General features: G+C 50.0%; 1 protein-coding gene across 3 annotated transcripts in view; it reads left to right on the top strand.

Moving 5' to 3' along the window:
- The first annotated feature begins 929 nt into the window (after nucleotides 1-929).
- The window catches only part of LOC120841666 (kinesin-like protein KIF21A), a 72,859-nt gene continuing 55,832 nt past the window's right edge, over nucleotides 930-17,956 (top strand). The window contains exons 1-3 of one of the 3 annotated variants that reach the window (XM_040212603.2): nucleotides 930-1,328; nucleotides 7,629-7,844; nucleotides 12,764-12,867. In XM_040212603.2, coding sequence (XP_040068537.1) covers nucleotides 1,327-1,328; nucleotides 7,629-7,844; nucleotides 12,764-12,867 — 322 coding nt within the window. In that variant the 5' untranslated portion in view covers nucleotides 930-1,326. The remainder of the gene's footprint in view (nucleotides 1,329-7,628; nucleotides 7,845-12,763; nucleotides 12,868-17,956) is intronic. The other 2 variants (XM_042289776.1, XM_040501733.2) reach the window with 2 other exon arrangements.

The following is a 17,956-nucleotide window of genomic DNA, read 5'->3' as shown; positions in this document are numbered from 1 at the left end:
ACTGATTTAAAACAAAACAAATGTCCATCTACAGCGAACAAACTAATGACATAATGCCATTGTCGCACCCGGAACCATGCAGAAATAAATGAAACTTCAAATTAATATATGGGAAGCCTCGTTCTTTTGTTTTATTATCCTCCGTCTGTTCGAGGACCGCCAAAGACCATTTTCAAGATTAAACCCAATTGTTACACTTTAAATAAGCAGTTGTGCACAAATCGAAGTGGAGCTATAGGTGTATACCATTAACTTCATTAAAACCGTACTTGTTCGGGGGAAAGCATATGTTTTTACTGCGAGAACGAGCCTGCAAACTAACAGCTATGGGCAGCAGAAGTTTAATGGTAAGTTCGCTGAGCAAATAAAACTGAGTACGGGAGATACATACTCACCTGCCTTATCTTGAAAAAAAAAAAAAAATGAACAAACAAAAACTTGTGGTCTTGGCATTTGCGCTGTTCGTGCACCATCGGGATAAGGCCACGTAAAATGCACCTCTCAACAGTCTCTGAAAGTTCGCACCAAAATATTCAACGAGTTCGACAGGCGCGCGGAACGCCGGAGCGCGAAACTACGCTCGCACGACCCTTGGGTAAACAAAACCACGCGACGCCGCCGTCCGCCGTTACGAAGTTTCAAATTTGGGCGAGGGTAGAGCAAAAGGGGGGGGGGGGGGGGCAGCGGCGCCTTCCGGGGCACCGGCGAGGCCAGCGGGTCGGTTTAGAGTTTTGGTTTTAGACCGAAAACAGAACGAACAGAAAGAAATATATAAAATAAATTGCATTTTATTTTCATGGTGCGGTGAAGACGTTTTGTTGAAATTACTGTTAGCGGACAAAGTTTTATATTTGTATTTTTGTATTAATGAGAGCCCCCCACCACCTAAGCGCTGCTGCCGGTGGCGACGCTATGCACAGCGCCGCTGATGGTGGCGACGCTAATGTCAGCGCCGCGAAACTGGGACTGTGACCGGGGGTTGCCGCAGAAGTCAACGGACAGGGTAAAGAAGGGCACAGACAGAGCGCTGACTCGCAACTAATTTTTTAGTTGCGAGTCAGCGCTCTGTCTGTGTCCTTCTTTACCCTGTCCGTACCGCAGAAGTCAACGGACAGGGTAAAGAAGGACACAGACAGAGCGCTGACTCGCAACTAAAAATTTAGTTGCGAGTCAGCGCTCTGTCCGTGTCCTTCTTTACCCTGACCGTTGTCTTTTGCGCTGTTTTAACCTTTTATTATTTATTTATTTTTTATTTTAACCTTTTTTTAACCTTTTAACTGAGTGCGACGTCTCCGGAGGCCGTGAGGCGCCGAAAACCCGGCCAACATGTAAGTACACCCTTCGCCTCGACGGATGTTTCTCGCGTGCTCTAGCGCGCTTTTCCTCGCGCCGAAGCGAACCCTTGCAGCGTAACGATCCGAGCGAAAGACCACGGAGCCCGCTGTGACAGGGGCTCCGGAACCGGGGGGGGGGGGGGGGGGGGGGGGGGGGGGAGGGGGGGAGGGGGAGGGGAGGGGAGGGGAGGGGAGAGGGGTAGGGGGGGGCAGGGCAGGGCAGGGATGCGTGCGTTGGCAGCGTGCGTTGGCAGCGTTCGTTGGCAACGAACGCTGCCAACGCGCGAGCATACGGCACCGAGAGTCAGCGTCTTTAGCAGACAATCTTTTCGACTCAAAAGCGGCGCACGTTCCGCAGGCGGCTACAGTCGCAGAAACAAAAACAGGCGCAGTAACAACAAGGAACTGCAGTTCCTTGTCTGCTAATGGGCCAGCTCTCGGCGTCGTCTGCTCGTTCGTTGGCGGCAGTTGGCGTCGCGACCGCTTGCGCCATCTCTTGTCTCCCGTGCGAAACGGCGCCGTGTTGTTTGAAGACCGGTGGCGTCCATAGAGTTATTATAATGTACGCTAGAGGTTCAACTGGCGCTAGTGTCTATGCGACTTCCGTGACGCAAATTGAAGCAGACAGCAACCAGTCTACTTTTCCAGTCTTCCTGTGTATTCCTATGGGAAAGCGCGCGTGCATTTTGTCTCTTCGTCGGAAAATAACACGGAACACTTTGGTTATTTGGGTCGTACCGAATAGTATGTACCTTGATTAACACTGTAAACATGTAATTGCTTTAGTTAGCGCATTTTTCTTCATCAGTGAACGATGTTTAACTTCGCTACATTTCAGTCCCAAACATGTGTTCCGCAGCAGGTGTGTAAAAACAAGCGACGATTCGAAGCAAAATTACAATCGAAAGGAATGTAGAGTGTGTTCAAGGCTCGCCAGCAATCCGGTGACGCTTATATATTGCTAATATGCCAGTCCTGTCAGTATATAAAAATGACCCCGTCGTGCATGAGCGGATAAAAACATTCAAAACGTAGAGAATAAAGTCCGTGGGCTATAAAAGTTGTCTCTTCGTATTGTTTTCTCTGCCGGGCAGCTTTTATCGGGCACTTGTTCTCAAAGATTTCGAGCGTGCGAGTGATATTTTGAACGTAGAACAAGCAGCTTCGCTCAGAGCAGAAAGAATAAAACGGTACTTACTTATTTAAAATAGGAATAGATTACGTGGCCTTCAATTAATTTTGATCGTATATGCACGTGTATGTTACTGATCCGGTGTTACTGCGTAGTTCTTGCCGTCTTTCTTAATTTCCAGATGTTCTTCGTTCGTTTGGCACGTATATCCCCCACGCTGAAAAGCGCCGACGTCGTGTTCGCGCTAACAGTGTCCGACAGTGCACATAAATACACGTACGAAGCTGTTTTAGCACCGTTTTTAATGCGATGAATTTGAAAGAAAAACACCGTAACTGACCAATTATTTCGTCGGCATGACTGAGAAATGTTCTAAGCTACCTATTACGTATGAATTATTCGGGATATTTGCTCTTATGATAGAGTGCAGAGAGAAAATGCACTCGCTTTTTCCCATAGAAATGTATTACCGGAAGTCAATTTTCGACTGGTTACTGTCTGCTTCAATTTGCGTCAGCACACTAGCGCCACTTGAACCTCTAGCGTACATTATAATAACTCTATGGTGGCGTCTCTGCGTTTCCATAGGAGCTAAGCCTTTTTCTTTCTTTACTTTTTCCTCAGGTAAGTTCGCTCTTTGCAAATTTTACAAAAAAAATGCACCATCTGTGGGCAATGCTGCACAAAGTCGTAGCGTGATAGGTTGAGAAACCGAATTTCGCAGTCGATTTAAAGAGTCTGCCGTCACGTTGTTTCCCCCTGTAGTTCAGCAAGTCGCCGATGTCACCGGTAGACTTCTCACTGATATAGGTTAGTTCTTCGGATACAAGTTCTGATGGAAGGAGCGCCAGCCTATCTAAACTTCCGCACAGCTTTCTAAATTGGTCATCTGTCTTGTACTTGTCCAAAAGGTCCAACTCCCGTCCCATAAACATATTTTTAAAAATTTGCGATTCAATAATTTGTATATTACTGTCTTGCTCCAGTTTCCCTTTCGTACACCCTGATCAAATCCTCCATTTCAAATACATTTACGATGCACAATGATGTAAATAATTTAATTTTCCTTTCAATTCACTTGAAATATTACCCGGAACCCCAAAAAACCTATGCATCAGTAATGAAGAGACATTGCGCCTAACCTTTATGTGCGCGTTTAGCGTGGCATAAGGCATAAGCACAATAGAAAAGCGAGGTCATGGAAGTGTGACTTCGCTTCTTTGGTCACTCCTCGGGTTCAAAAAATTTGGTTCACGAGGTTTCTCGGGTGTGGCACAAGGTGCCCCGGCATACCTTTAATAGCAGACTGTAAAATAAATAAAAAGCATTCATTTGTTTGAGCTGTACTGCACACTATGCGGCACAAATAATGAAACACACTTCCCATCGTTTCAAAAGTTGTGCACCAGATGGCGCCACGTTTGAGGGGCAAACTTCAGTGCTAGTTTCGGTTTGAGGTCGGTACTTTTTCTACAACATAGTTTGCGGCAGCATCAGTCTTCTGCATCGGTGCGTTTGGCGAGTTCGTTCTCCGTGCAACACTCTACCTCGCTGAACACTCTGCGAGTGCGATGCATTCTGGGAAAGAACTCCAACGGTGCCAGTGCGTGTGAAACGAACTCGCTATCCCATGGCAAGGGGGTTTTATAGCCTCACTTTCTTTGCAGTGTGGAGCGAGTATAGTTTTCACATTTAAACATTCTAAGCTTGGGGGAGAAAATTTTGGCTTAAAAAGGCGGAAAGAATCAAATGTTTGTCTTTTTTAGACTTAAGCTAGGTGACGCAAGCTACCGTCCGCTACTAAGGGTATAGCCAGTAACATTGAGAGGTACATATACGGGTCTGAGTAAAATATATCCATCCATCCATCTATGCATTCAGGAATCGTATATAAACAACTTTCCGTCGTTTCGGCGGTGCATTCAAAACATGGCGCTAAAGGTGTCGCTCCTCCTGCTTTGGTTATTTCTCCTCTTGTGCGACGGAGCTGACGGAGCCAGACTCAACGTCCCGCGCGTCTTGCTGCCGTATCGTCAAGAGGTGGCCACCAACTACAGCCTGGAACTCATCGACGCCAGCCCAGGCGCTTGCTACTACTGGAGGGCTATGTTGCGCTTTTTGTACTCCCAGGAGACTTGGAAGAGGGAAGTGACGTCAATGACACAGCAAACGCAGATTGGATGTTGACAGAAGAAAACGAAATCAACACCCAATCTGCATTTGCTGTGTCGTTGACGTCACTTCCCTCTCCCTAGTCTCCTGGGAGTGCAAAAAGCGCAACATAGCCCCCCTGGTATGTGGGCCACGGCTGCCCGGGCGTTCCTTCCCGTTGCGGCTTTCTCGACTCTAGCACTCGGTGCGGGGGGACGGTCTGGTCAGTTCGTGCGCGCAGGCACACTGATCGCTTGTCGCGTATCGGATAAGGCAGCATCGCTCGTATTTCACCATGCAAACAAGGCTATGCCGGTACCGTCCATCCACGTGATCGGCTGTCATCGAGGATTCCTCCCACGCGCTGGCCGAAAGGCAGTCCTGGCCGTCCTGGCCGTCCTGGCCCTTCCGAAGTTTCGAGGCTCCTGGCGCGCCGACTCGAGTTCGGTTTAACCGCCATAGCCACTGACAGAATGAGAAGGGCAGGGCGCGTCTTGAACGCCCGGCCTCTAACACGCGCTCTACGCCTTCCGCCTTCCTTGATTTGGCAAACGCCAATGTTGTCGAAGGTGGGAAGCTTGTGCTGGAAAGGCGGGGCAACTGAAGCTTTTCCCTGCCGTTCTCACATTGTGAGCGATATTCGAAAGCGCAACTGCCCCATGTTGCGGAAGGACTGGAAGTCGCGCGGCAGCGTTTGACTAGCTACGTTACTGTGTCTGACACGACCGCAAGCCACTGGGCTGCCCGTGTTTCATATGTTTCGTGCAAAGCTACTCCCTCGCCATGCTTTATACGAACCGCGTATGTCCTCGTGACTCGCGGTCGTAACTCGACGAAGCCCTCGTAGCGTGGTCTGCCGTATGGATGGGCCTTTATTATTCAAAGGTTGTGGACCGAAAGAGTAGAGCGAGAGCGTACGGGGAACGGAGCACCCGCGGAAATTCCCTACCGCGTGCAGGACCTTGCACTCCTACTCGAGGGAACATCCCCGCAGGGGGCACCTGTGTTAGGTGCTTGGTGCGTGGCGTCACCACGAACCAGGATCCATGTGGGTTGATACACCCACGCCTGGCTGTACGTGGCTTAGCCCCCCCCCCCCCCCCCGGGCAAGGCAATATACAACTTTGGCCCCTGCTCCCCGTAGACGAGTGTCCTGGCTTCGCCCAACCAGGGTGGAGCAGTCAGTAGCCTCCTCTACCTTCTTCTCCCTCCTTCGACTTCTTTCGACTACGGCCTCTTCTCTCCTTTTCACATTCTTAGGTGGCAAGGGCCAACCTTAGTTGGAACCAGGTCCTGTACCTGCAACTACACTTGGGTATCGTAGCTGGGCAGCACTGGTATAGTAATTGCGTCAGCTAAGCCATTCTTGCTATGGCATATTACAACCTCTTGATCGGGCTCTGAAAGGAGGTGGCACCAAAGTTCTCGCTGTAGCCACAAAGAACCTCCAATCTTTTCACATTCCCAGATTTTCTTGTTCTGCACTCTGGGGGCAAAAAGCCACTTGTTAAACTTCCCTCCTTTTTAGTGTCCAAAGTGCTCGAAGGGGGTGTCGGTGCAAACTTCAGCGCCAAAACAATCGCATCGGGCAACTTTCTCATTGGGATAAAAACAAGAAAGCAAAGGGAATCACTTCTAGACCTGAACTTTGCTCAGTAACCGAGAAATGTTAAGCTTGTTTTATACCAGACTTGATTTGTTTCTCACCCGAATTATTGTTATTTAGTTTGGGGCACAACCACCCGCACGAATCTAAAAACAAATACTCCTATTGCAAAAAACAAAAATGTGTTCCTCATGGAGGATGCTTCTAACGACTCTAGCACCCAGGATCTGTTCATAAAGAACAGTGTAGTTCCTGTTTACAACATGTACAAGTATAGACTCACTATCAGTTTTAGAAAATCAAAGAAATGGGGATAGCTTAGTAAACCTTGTGGAGCTAAAAGAACGTGCAAATCGGTCGTCAGAACGTTGGACTGTGCCACTGTGACACAACAGCTATTCAATGCAATCACTCAAATAGAAACTTCCTACTATATTGAACATCCTAATGAAAAAATGACATTGATAGTATTTCTATTGCAATTCAGGAATTACAGACGGGCCTAGTGTGGCGCGAATACGAATGAATCGATTTATGAGACCTGTTTGATTTTTGTATTTTACTTTGTTGTGTCGGCTTTCTCAATTTGTTTTTTGCTGTTACTTTGTTTTGGCTAGTGTGTATGCCACTTCAAGGCAGCAAAGGGCTCCGTCGGGCAGTTCTTGCAGCTTTTTTCCCTCGTTGCCTTCATTTATGTGTCGAAATGGGAAATGATGTTCCTTCATAATAATAAAAAATAATGAATGCAGTACTGTCTACTCCCTTAGTTTGTCTGCGGTGTACTGGCGTGAACAGCCACGTTTTGCTACTAGCAAGGTTGCGGCCGCCGCCGATATACAGGCTTCAGGCTTTGCACTGTTCCTCGGCGCCGAAGAAGGAGCCGCTGCGCAGACGGAGCGGCAATTTCCCGCCCCAATTCCACCATGCGCAAGCGCCACCCTCTTCCTTTTATTAGAGTGCGGGCCGCAGCGTAAGGAGAGGGCTTGTTTGTGCGGTGGCGTTCCTTGGAACTAGGACGCGTCACAGCCATTTTGTGTGCCGTTTGAGGGAGGGAATCGGGGAGCCGTTTTTGGCGGTTACAGACAATGCCGGGTGCACTCCATGGGACAGGTAATGCTTAAAAAAAATAAGAGTAAGCTTTGTTTTACGCTGGTCAAATACGTCCCCAATGATACTTCTGTCGTTGAGGGAGCCATCTGCTGGCCTTTTACCAACACCAAAGACTACACCGACGAAGAAACGTGCGGACGAATGGGAAAAAAATGGCAGAAGGTGTCGGGCCTGCAGTTGGCTCATGGACGTGGTAGTTGGTCAAGTGACGGAAGTGACAATCTATACGAGGCCAATAAAAGGCCAAAGACTCGTTGAGGGCATTGTAGTTTGACTGTGTGTCGGGGCTGTGCAGGACCAAGCTGCTGGACTCGGAGGAGGTGTGTGGCCAGCTGAGGAAGCAGCTGCAGCGGTCGCAGGCCCGCCTGTTGCCGAGCCCCACGACGGTGGCCGTGAGCGGGGTCTACGACGTGGGCGCAGAGGAGGCGAGCGTGGACGACGTGCTCGCCCAAGCCAAGAGGGACGTGGAGTGCCTCACGCGCAAGACCAAGCACCTATCCAGGGCACAGAGGTACCCTTTCCTCTCTAAGGGCAGGGCTTTTCCAGTAGCTTGGTAGGGCCCCTCGTTAGTGCCCGGTTGAGCGGGTCTGATGCTGAGGAAACAGCTTCAACTCGCGGGACAAGACTGTGAACAATTCTTTAGTCGTGAAACATTCTTTGGCTAGGAGTGAATCAGCACCGATTGTTTGACGGGTGGGGGAGGATGGGACCAGAGGGGCAGGCGAGGAGGAGCTCAACCACCTGGGAAGTATGGAAGGCCCTGGAAGATGGCTTCATTCTAGGAACGACTGCATAAACTGCCTGATAAAGAGCGCCGTGAACATGTGCAATGCTGGAAAGTTGCACATAACAATTGCCATATTCATTTTCCTCGTCCCTCAGTCTTCTTGTGTTGGCGAGATTTAATAACTGGATACATTTTACGTACAGATTGATTACAACGAGGAATATATAGCGGAAGAAGAAGCGAGACACAAAAATGAAAAAAATTGGCAGGGTCTCTTAGGTGATACCTCAGATGACTTGGAGGCTAAAGTCAAGCGCCGATGTGAACGTGATAGCGAAGCTCCGAAGGCCTCTTTGCTGACCCACTTTTGGCGCCGTTTCATTGGTACCTTTCGTCTCGCCGACAAGGACTCTAAAGGTCAACTGAACTATGTCCTCTCCGTCTTGCGATGTTTGTCGTCTTGTCTGGTTTGCCGCATGCGCTTGACGTTTTGTCCACGATATTCACGGGTGGCGTTTGCCGCTGACATTCTCAGTGCCGTTCCTGCCGTTGCCCTTTGTAGGCGCGTTGCTCTTGGGGAGTGTGTACTACCGTAACATGTGGAGCCCCCACTTAAGTAAGTGCCCCCCACATCTTCCGGGAATTTCCCATTTCTGTAAACGACGGCGCAAGTGCCCCGCCCGTCTCTAAGGCATTATTCTTTTAGTCTTGTTTCAGGCTTTTTGACTGTCGCAGTGTACAAAGCCAATATCGAATCCAACCCAAAGAGTTGCTACGCGAATGCACCACCAGCCATCGTCGCCATTTCCTTAGCTGGGAGCGGTTGTCTTCGTTCGCCAAGCATCCGTATACGGTTCAAAAGAAACTCAAAGTTGTGAATTTGCATCGGAAGAACACCTCGCCATTTCAAGTTGGACCGTAAGAGGGCACGCGAGAGGGACACCAAGTACAGAGTTTCGCTGCAACACAACTTCGGGAAGTTGAAGTACGACGCCAATTGAGCAACGGTGTCTCCGTCTTCAGTGAAGTTGACGATACCCTGTACGAGTTCTTGGAGAGTGAAAGCAACTCTGGACATGTGGCGAGGAGGGAGATCTTGACGAACGGCTGTCTGACGTCGGCGCCCCTGTCCCCGAGAACCCCGACGACCTGCAAACCGAGGGCCTCCTCTTTAGATCCCATTCTGGGGAATCGTGTTGTGGCTTTGATGGCGGCGGAGCTGAATGCCAGGATTTCCGTTTTCCAAATTAAACATTGACTGAAGTGTTGGTAAATCAGTGTTTTCAACAGTGGGGCCTATAATGCTTTTCTTTTCACTTGTACTGGCCGCTATTTTGTGGCCGCCATATTGAATTTTTGGCCCAATCTGAATAAGGGCCCCCTGTATATCTAGTCGAATTACCTCCAAATTTTGGGGGGCCGCTTGCTTGGGATTTTACAGTATACGCTGCTTCCCCATTACGACCAGAGAAGAGGAATTGACTTGGTGCTGAATTACCCGAGCATCATCGAGAATGCAGGGAAGAGTGTTCCACACGCCGCATCTGACGGCGTCTGCAGCAGTAACATTTCTAAAGCAAAAGCCTAAAACAAATGGCATATTGCACTCACGTTTGTCAATAGTTTATTCTGGTTATTTACTTTGAATTTCTTATACGGGGAAAGCGTTTGCGTCGGTGCATGATGTGGTGCGAGCGTAGTTTTAGTCACTGCACACGAAAAATCTACGAAACCCTAGCCGTAAACAGCTTCGCTGTAAAAAAAAGTTTCGAGGACACCTAAGCACTTCTTAGAGTTTGGAATGCGAAAGCATGAGTGTCATTCTTCCGCTCCCTTAGTTCGTCTGCAACATACTGGCGTGGACGCCTATAGTTTACTACTGCCGAGGGTGTGGCCGCCGCCGATATTCGCGACTGCAGCGAATCATTGGGGGCGCGCTGGTCAGGCAAAATGGTAAATGAAAGCAGGTCATTTTCGTCGTTCAGCGCGTGGACCACCATAAATTTCTTGCACTGCAGCGTAAAATGTGTGTTGCACCTGAAAGCAAAGCGATTTTTCGACGGTAGAACGCTTGTTGTAGTCAGTGCGTAGGAATGACTAGGCGGAAGCATAAAAATAAATGCTGGAAACAATGTTTGTTTCTATGCTACCTACAAGAGCCAAGCAGCGATAGCAGACGACAGAGTCGAAACGACCTCGTATCCTGAGCATCTCGACGTACGCGACATCGGTTTCGCTGGAGTTGCCAATAGGTGCCTCAGGCGCTGCCATGTTTTTAGGTGCCGAAAGCAGCAGAAGCGGCCCCCCTTTGGCAGCGCCTGACACGAAAGCGGGGGCAGACTCTCCAATAAGCTCCCGTGCGGGCCACAGCGCCAGGAAGGTCTTTCGAGGGTGGCATTCCGTCAAACTATGACACGGACAATGGCTATCTAGGAGCCATTTTGCAGGAAATTTCTTCTACGTTTCTTGCCTCTCAACCATAGGCCAGTATCTTTCCAGAGATTGTCTCCCCCCCAAAAAAAAACTTCAGGATCTGATTTACCAAATTCGTCATGCTGAATGCAACGCCTCGTATGTTGTGGAAACAAAGAACTTTCCCGAACGTCTGCCCACACAGAAGTATGACGCGAAGAAAGACATTCAGGGCAGTTTGCTGGCGTAACGTGCTCAGGATGCCTTCGTTGACCGTGTAAAATGCACCGGTTCAGATAAAAACGGAGTACAAGTTTTTTAAGCTCTCTTTCAGGCAACATATCAAAACGTTAAGACTAAAACGCCATAAATCCCTCAATATTTTGAGAGTTATCTCCCACACGACTCGGGGTTCCTGTCGTTTGTGCCTGTTAAAAATCTATGGGTCCATTGCGTGGTCTCGTCTAGATTATGCATGTTTGGTGTATGGATGAGCGAGTGCATCAACAGTGAAAATGTTGGATCAATCCATTGCGCAGGGATCCTACTTGTCACCGGTGCATTTCATACATCCCCTGGGTTGAGTCTCTATTCTGAAGCTGAAGAAATGTTCCTAGAGAAAAGGCGAGCTGTCTTGGGTCTAACGTATTCCCTCAGGATACGGTCAGTATCGCAATATCAGTGTCGGGAACTAGCTGAGGGAACAGATTTTGAACTAACCTTCCAAAGTAAGCCCTTTTCACTGCTGTCTCGGCTAGCCTTCGGACAAACCCGCCTGTTGCTCAGTTTGTGGGAACTGTGGCACCATGGGAGCATAGTCTGCTCATCACAGACTTGTCACTCACTGGGTACACTAAGGAAAATACCCCACGAGAAGTCTTAAAACAGGAATTCTTTCAGCTACCAAATGCACATAAAGACTACACCAGCTTTTATACTGACGGCACAGAAACCGACTCCTCTGTCGGCTGTTCCGGGATGGGATCATCACTTAAATGTGTGCGGAGGATTAATTCCAGTGCAATTACCTCGACTGCCGAGTTTTATGGTTCACTACTGGCCGCGGAAGATATTATCAAAAATAGGCATACATACTCTGTAGTTTACGCTGATTCACTAAGTGCTCTGAGAGCAATCAGATCCCTTGAGATAGCAAAAAACCCTCTAATCACTCAGCTACATCATAAAGTGGTTGCTGCAGCTGTGGAAAACAAATTGCGTCTTTTGCTGGCTGTCACGTGGGTATACCTGTCAGTGAAGCTGCTGATTGTGCCGCATGCGCTACAAGGAATGTTGATATCCAAGACTACAAAGCGACCGCAAGGAAAAGCGTCTGGTGTAAATGGCAAGAGGAATGTTGTCGGGAAGCAGATGCTAGAGGTGTTGGCTCGTCACAGGGACCGTTTTTTCCAGGTCCCCCTTCGACGTGTTTTACTCGGCAACTCTACACCCTGCTCTTCTGCTTGGAGATGAACCTTTTCTACATGTTTTTAAATTCCTAGAAAGTGCTGGACTTTTACGCTCACTTTAAACTAACTTCGCAACTTTCAAATTTTTCATCTACATTATTCATACACAGATCCATGTCCATCATTTTGTTCTATCACTAGCCACTAGAGTGCTCTTTCTTTTCTAAAAACTGTTTCTTGAAATAGTTGCAGATTTTGCCGCTCTTTAACCTTGGATGCATTTGCGCCAATAAGACTCCATCGATCGATGAATTGCTCGAAAGCGATTGTAGTGTTGCATCGACTTGCACTCATTCCCGCTACTTCCGACATCCATCTGTACCAAAGCAGCAAAGGTGTCTAGTGCTCCCGGGCTTTCGAAGAAGCAATTTGAGTGGACGGGATCGTGGGCACAAAGCCCCATGAAGCGAAACGGCTTTGCTCTTCGGCAGCATACTTCCATTTGCCGGAAACCGCCCATTACGACAGTCACAATGTTAAATTTGAGAAACACAAGTGCTGCAAGAATGAGCAAACATTCCCGCCAGGCACGAAGGAGAAAAAATATGACTGCATTAGGCACTCATAGTTGCCAGAGATCTTGGTTTTCCCTTTAGTAACCGGTGATATAGGATAAAAAACAATTCTCCATTTTGAAAAAAAGAAAAAAAAGCGGCGCATATATGGAATTGTACGCTTGTGCATTGTGTGGGTTTTTATGTACTAAAGATGTTGTTGCGACAATTGCCAGAGTATTCTGTAAGACGTATGCAGAGGTGTGGATGTTATTCTAAAACTTGAATGTTTTGAGGCAGGCAAAATGTTGTTTGGTTGTCCCCACAGAGGGGAAGAGGAAAGGGAGAAGAAGTCTGATGCGGACGAGGACACGGCCGAGGCCAACGGCAACGACGAGAGCTCCGAGTCCGAAGTGGAGGCCGACGAGGACGGTGAGGAGCCTTTGGATGCGGGGGGCCAATGGCTGGACAAATGCAGATGCTCTTGGCCGTGCGAGGGGAGCGCGCTAGGAGCTCTGCCGCCTGACAAAATGCGGGCAAACTATGGGGTGCCTCAAATAGCGGCCAGGCTCTTTAGATCGCCGCGTGATTCAGTATCTCAATCTATCGCGCTACAATTTTGTGCAGCGTTGCCCACAGATGGTAAATTTTTTTTTGGAAAATTTGCAAACAGAACTTGCCTGAGGAAAAAGTAAAGAAAGAAAAAGGCTAAACTCCTATGCAAATGCAGTGAAGCCACCGGTCTTCAAACAATACGGCGTCGTTTTGCACGGGAGGCGAGAGATGGTGCGAGCGGTCGTGACGCCAACTGCTGCTAACGAATGAGCATACACTCTAATACATACTTCGGCAAACCTCACTCATGAGGGCCCTCACTCACCCTCACTCACCCTCATCTTCACAGGTGAGGTGAGGGTGAGTGAGTTTCTGAACCAGGAAAATTCATGAGTGTGAGGGTGAGTGAGGGCCGTGAGGGCCGTGAGGGCCGTGAGGGGGGTGAGGGCCGTGAGGGCCATGAGGGCCGTGAGGGCCGTGAAAGCTGTGAGGGCCGTGAGAGCTGTGAGGGCCGTGAGGGCCGTGAGTGAGTGAGGGGCGTGAGGGCCGTGAGGGCGGTGAGGTGCGTGAGCGCCGTGAGGGGCATGAGTGCCGCGAGGGGCGTGAGGGCCGTGAGGGCGGTGAGTGCGTGAGGTGTGTGAGGGCCATGAGTGCGTGAGTGCGGCGAGTGCGTGAGACCCCATTCAGATCGAGCATCTTTCTCAACAATTTTGGTGTTAATGGCGGGTTGTTCTCTAGTTTTCCCTAGATCGACACGAATTGCTGAGATCGGGTCCGGCTCGAAATAAGCAAGCAACTCGGAGCAATTCGAATGCGTTTGAGGCGCCTGTATCCAATCAGGGACGCAAGATTTTCACGTGATACCTCGTGCCGGTGATGATGACACCGAAAGACTCGGTTCTGGTTGAAATGATTGTTTTTTTTTTTGGAAATAAACTGTTTCAGAAAGGTGCATTAGTATTCTTAACGAGATTTAAATGCATAAAACACGTTTATAACGCGTAATTATGTCTAAATAGTGCAATAAAAATAAAAATTTATGATGACGATGGCAAATTGCAGCAATTGGTTGCTGCGTGTGATCGCGGGCGGCCCGTGTTGCTGGTGTTGCGACGTAAAGTTTCTGGGCGAATTTGCCCCATCTGAAGCTGGCCTGAGTGGCGTGAGGGCCATCAGTGCGTGAGGGGTGTGAGGGCCGCAAGGGCGGTGAGTGGCGTGAGGGCCGCAAGGGCGGTGAGTGGCGTGAGGGCGGTGAGTGGCGTGAGGGCGGTGAGTGGCGTGAGGGCGGTGAGCGGCGTGAGGGCCGTGAGGGCGGTGAGTGGCGTGAGGGCTATGAGTGTGTGAGGGCCGTGAGGGCCGTGAGGGCGGTGAGGGCGGTGAGGGCCGTGAGGGCCGTGAGGGCCGTGAGGGCGGTGAGTGGCGCGAGGGCTATGAGTGTGTGAGGGCTGTGAGGGCCGTGAGGGCGGTGAGGGCGGAGAGGGCGGTGAGGGCCGTGAGGGCGGTGAGCGGCGTGAGGGCCGTGAGGGCGGTGAGTGGCGTGAGGGCTATGAGTGTGTGAGGGCCGTGAGGGCGGTGAGGGCGGAGAGGGCGGTGAGGGCCGTGAGGGCGGTGAGTGACGTGAGGGCGGTGAGTGGCGTGAGGGCCATGAGTGAGTGAGGGCCGTGAGGGGCGTGAGGGGCGTGAGGGCGGTGAGTGCGTGAGGTTCAGTGAGGGTGAGTGAAGGGCTGAAGGTGAGTGTGACTGTGAGGGTGAGGGTGAGTGAGGGGCTGAAGGTGAGTGCAGCTGTGAGGGTGAGGGTGAGTGAGGGTCTTGGGTGAGTGTGGCTGTGAGGGTGAGGGTGAGTGAGGGCGACCTAAAATGCCGACCTCTGCTCTAATAGCATCTTCGATCAACTCGCACCGGAATCGCCCTGAAACCAGCACAGTGCACAGCGCTCCTCGGTTGTGCAGCGCGATGTCGGTGCAACACCGAGGACAAACTGCGCCGCGCCGGTGCACCGCGGCGAGCTCCACCTTGCGTCACTTCGCGTTTTGTTCGTTTATTTTGCGTAGGTCAGCGCACGGTGCCCGTCTGCTGTCAATTTCTTCTAATTTTTTACTCGCGGATTTGACGGTCCCACAGAAATAAACATCGTGGACGGGATTGTCGATGGGGTCACGAAGCGGGTGACAATTCCACATGTATATGTTGGCCATCATTATTAGTTCAAGAAAACGAAACACCAGATAATAGCCGTACCTCGCTGTCACAGAAATAAACATCGTGGACGTGATTGTCGATGGGGTCCCGAAGCGGGTGACAATTCCACATGTATATGTTGGCCATCATTATTAGTTCAAGAAAACGAAACACCAGATAATAGCCGTACCTCGCTGCCATCGAAACGCCTCGCGCCGCTTTCCACGAAGTTCGTGCTTTTCGGGCGCTCCTTGCCACCGCAGCAATCGCCAGTAATCGCGGCGATGGTGAGAAGCTCGTCGCCTCGCCGTTAGAAGACCCGAGGAAATCATCTAGTGCAGCTCCGAGGCGTGTTCGTTTTTGCAAGATCGCCATCTCGATAGTCTGCGCGTCTGCTACTCCCGCCATCTTCTCGATTCCCGCTCCTGGCCGCAATGCCTGATGGGACTGCCCCCCGGCGCACCGCCGATTTTCTTGGTGCGCGTTGGGGCAACGAAAAGCCGCACCGGGAGGGTGCGCTTCGTTGATCGAGGATGTACGGTGCGCACCGGTGCACTTGATCGAAGATGAAGGGGCGCACCTCAGTGCCCCGGTGCGCACCGGTGCGGATGATCGAGGATGCTATAAGAAAAAATGGAGGAAAAAAGTAGCAACGCCGCGCCTTCCTCCCTTCTACCGACGCGCCCCCAAGCGGACACGAGAAAAGGGGAGGAACGAAATGTTTTTCTCCTTCTCCAGGCAGACGGGAGAAAGCTTTCGCCCTCCCGACTCATCGTCTTTCGGTTTCGTTTTTCGAGCAGGTCGCGCACGTTGTTTAATAAATAGCTGTTGAGTTGATTGAGCTTCAGCAGCAGCGAAGGCCGCCTGTAATTCCGTCTTCCAGTTTAAACGTCCAGAACATTTCGGTTGCAATGACATTTTTATCACTAATTTTATCAAACGAGCAAACGAAGCCGCTAGAAACAGCGAAGTTCCGGAGCAGTGCCAGCAGCGCCACGTACACTGGGGGATGGCCGTCTCCGGATTACGTGACTCGCGCGGCACGGAACTACAGCCACTGCAGGCTGCAGCACTACAGACTACAGTAGCGAAAGCACGCGGAACTGTGTCGACGTTTTCGACGTTATGGAAACCGCAGGAACTGCGTCCAAGACAGGCAGGTTTTGCTGCCGGCTGCCTGGGTGCCTTCCCCCCTGAGTTCAGTTCTGTTTTCCGATGCCGAGTGCAACCGGCGTTCAACGTGGTTTTGTGTTTGTGCGTGTCAGCAACATAGCTGCAACATCGTGATGACAGTGTTGGGTTGTGAACAGAAGACTGGAATTATCGCCGATGTGACCATGTGTTCGCGTATCAGTGGTGTAACAAGAAGATGAGATCGTAAACTGTTGGGCATTGATGCCGCTGGTCGGGTTGTGATCGGAGGGGGCGGGGTGTCGCAGGTTGACATTCCGCTTTACATTAAAAAGTTTAATACCACTTGAGGGATTACGTGCAATCGATCAACGTGCGGATAGTCATGTTGGAACGCTGGTCTGAACAGTAGAAGCTCCTATCGTACAGTGGCCAATGTGAATGTCGGAATGGTCTCGTCCCCGGCAGCGATTGCGCTCTGGGGCAAGGACTGAACAGTACGAAATCGTGACGTGAAGTACGTATATTTACAGTATGGAATTTCGGCATTAAAAACAATAGTAGGTAAAATCGAACAAAAAAAAGCTACCCTTTATTTCGCTGTTTCATTATACTACGGTTGCTGGAGAAACTACCCTCCGTGGCGCGCTGGGATGAGCGCTAGAAGTTTTCGGGCTCGCCACGGCGTAGTTCCGTACACTTAAACCTGCCGCAAGTCGCGGCTTTGACCGCATTCAAGTTGATCGAAAAGCAATTTCTCAGTCCGTGAAGCATCACTTCCAGCTGACTGAATATCCGCTCTACAGAGATTAATTCAAACGGCAATTGCAGCTTTGCGCGAACAGCACAAATAGAAATACAAGCTACGACGTGCCGTGTGGGGAAACAAACTCATGGCTTCGAACCGCATTGGAGCGGCTTGATTTATTGGCTTTCAAATAATTACGGCATGATTGAGCGTTTACTTTTTAATAAGAGATTCAACCCCTGAGCCATTCAAAATACTTTCAGAGGTATGACATTGCAGGGAAAAAATCAACATGCTGGGAATATTTTTTATTGCTTAGGGAGTCACCGAAAAGTTCCGCACGTTCAAAACGACCAGTATAAAAGACGGAAACGCAGAGCACGGGTGTAGTGTTCGGGTTAGTGTGGTGTTCCGTTGTATTTATATTTGTGTGTGCAGTGCATGTGCTTAATGTATGTTCACCTGATGCTTGTAATAAGTGTATGGGTGTCATGTGTGTATCGTGTGTATAGTAGAGGGTCCTCAAGCACAGTAGTGGCCTAAGAGAAACAAATAATTTTTTGTAGAACATGAATTGGGCGGTACTTAGCGCCACCTAGCCTAGCTACTTGCAATTACTCTGCTTGACCCCGCCATCTGGTGGCTAGCGATTTAACCTTCTTTCACGCTACGCCGCTACGCTGGCTACGCGATAAACAGCGGCTTCGAGTTCGTTCTTCCGAGAGCGGCTTTTGGTTTCGCGGAGTGAGTTTGCCCTTCTCCGTGATGTGCGGTTGACGAAGGAATTGTGACTCGAGGAACACCAAAGGTAAGACGCAAAGTGCGCGAAGTAACTGGGTATCGGTTGTCTCCGTTTAACATCGCAGTGCTGTCGACGAGAAGACTGAGTAACTGCTTTGGAAACGCAGA

This window comes from Ixodes scapularis, unplaced genomic scaffold (assembly GCF_016920785.2).
Source record: "Ixodes scapularis isolate PalLabHiFi unplaced genomic scaffold, ASM1692078v2 PGA_scaffold13__105_contigs__length_92229423, whole genome shotgun sequence".
NCBI lineage: Eukaryota > Metazoa > Arthropoda > Arachnida > Ixodida > Ixodidae > Ixodes > Ixodes scapularis.
Note: the sequence above shows the minus strand (reverse complement) of the source record. Positions and strands in the feature narration are given on the sequence as shown.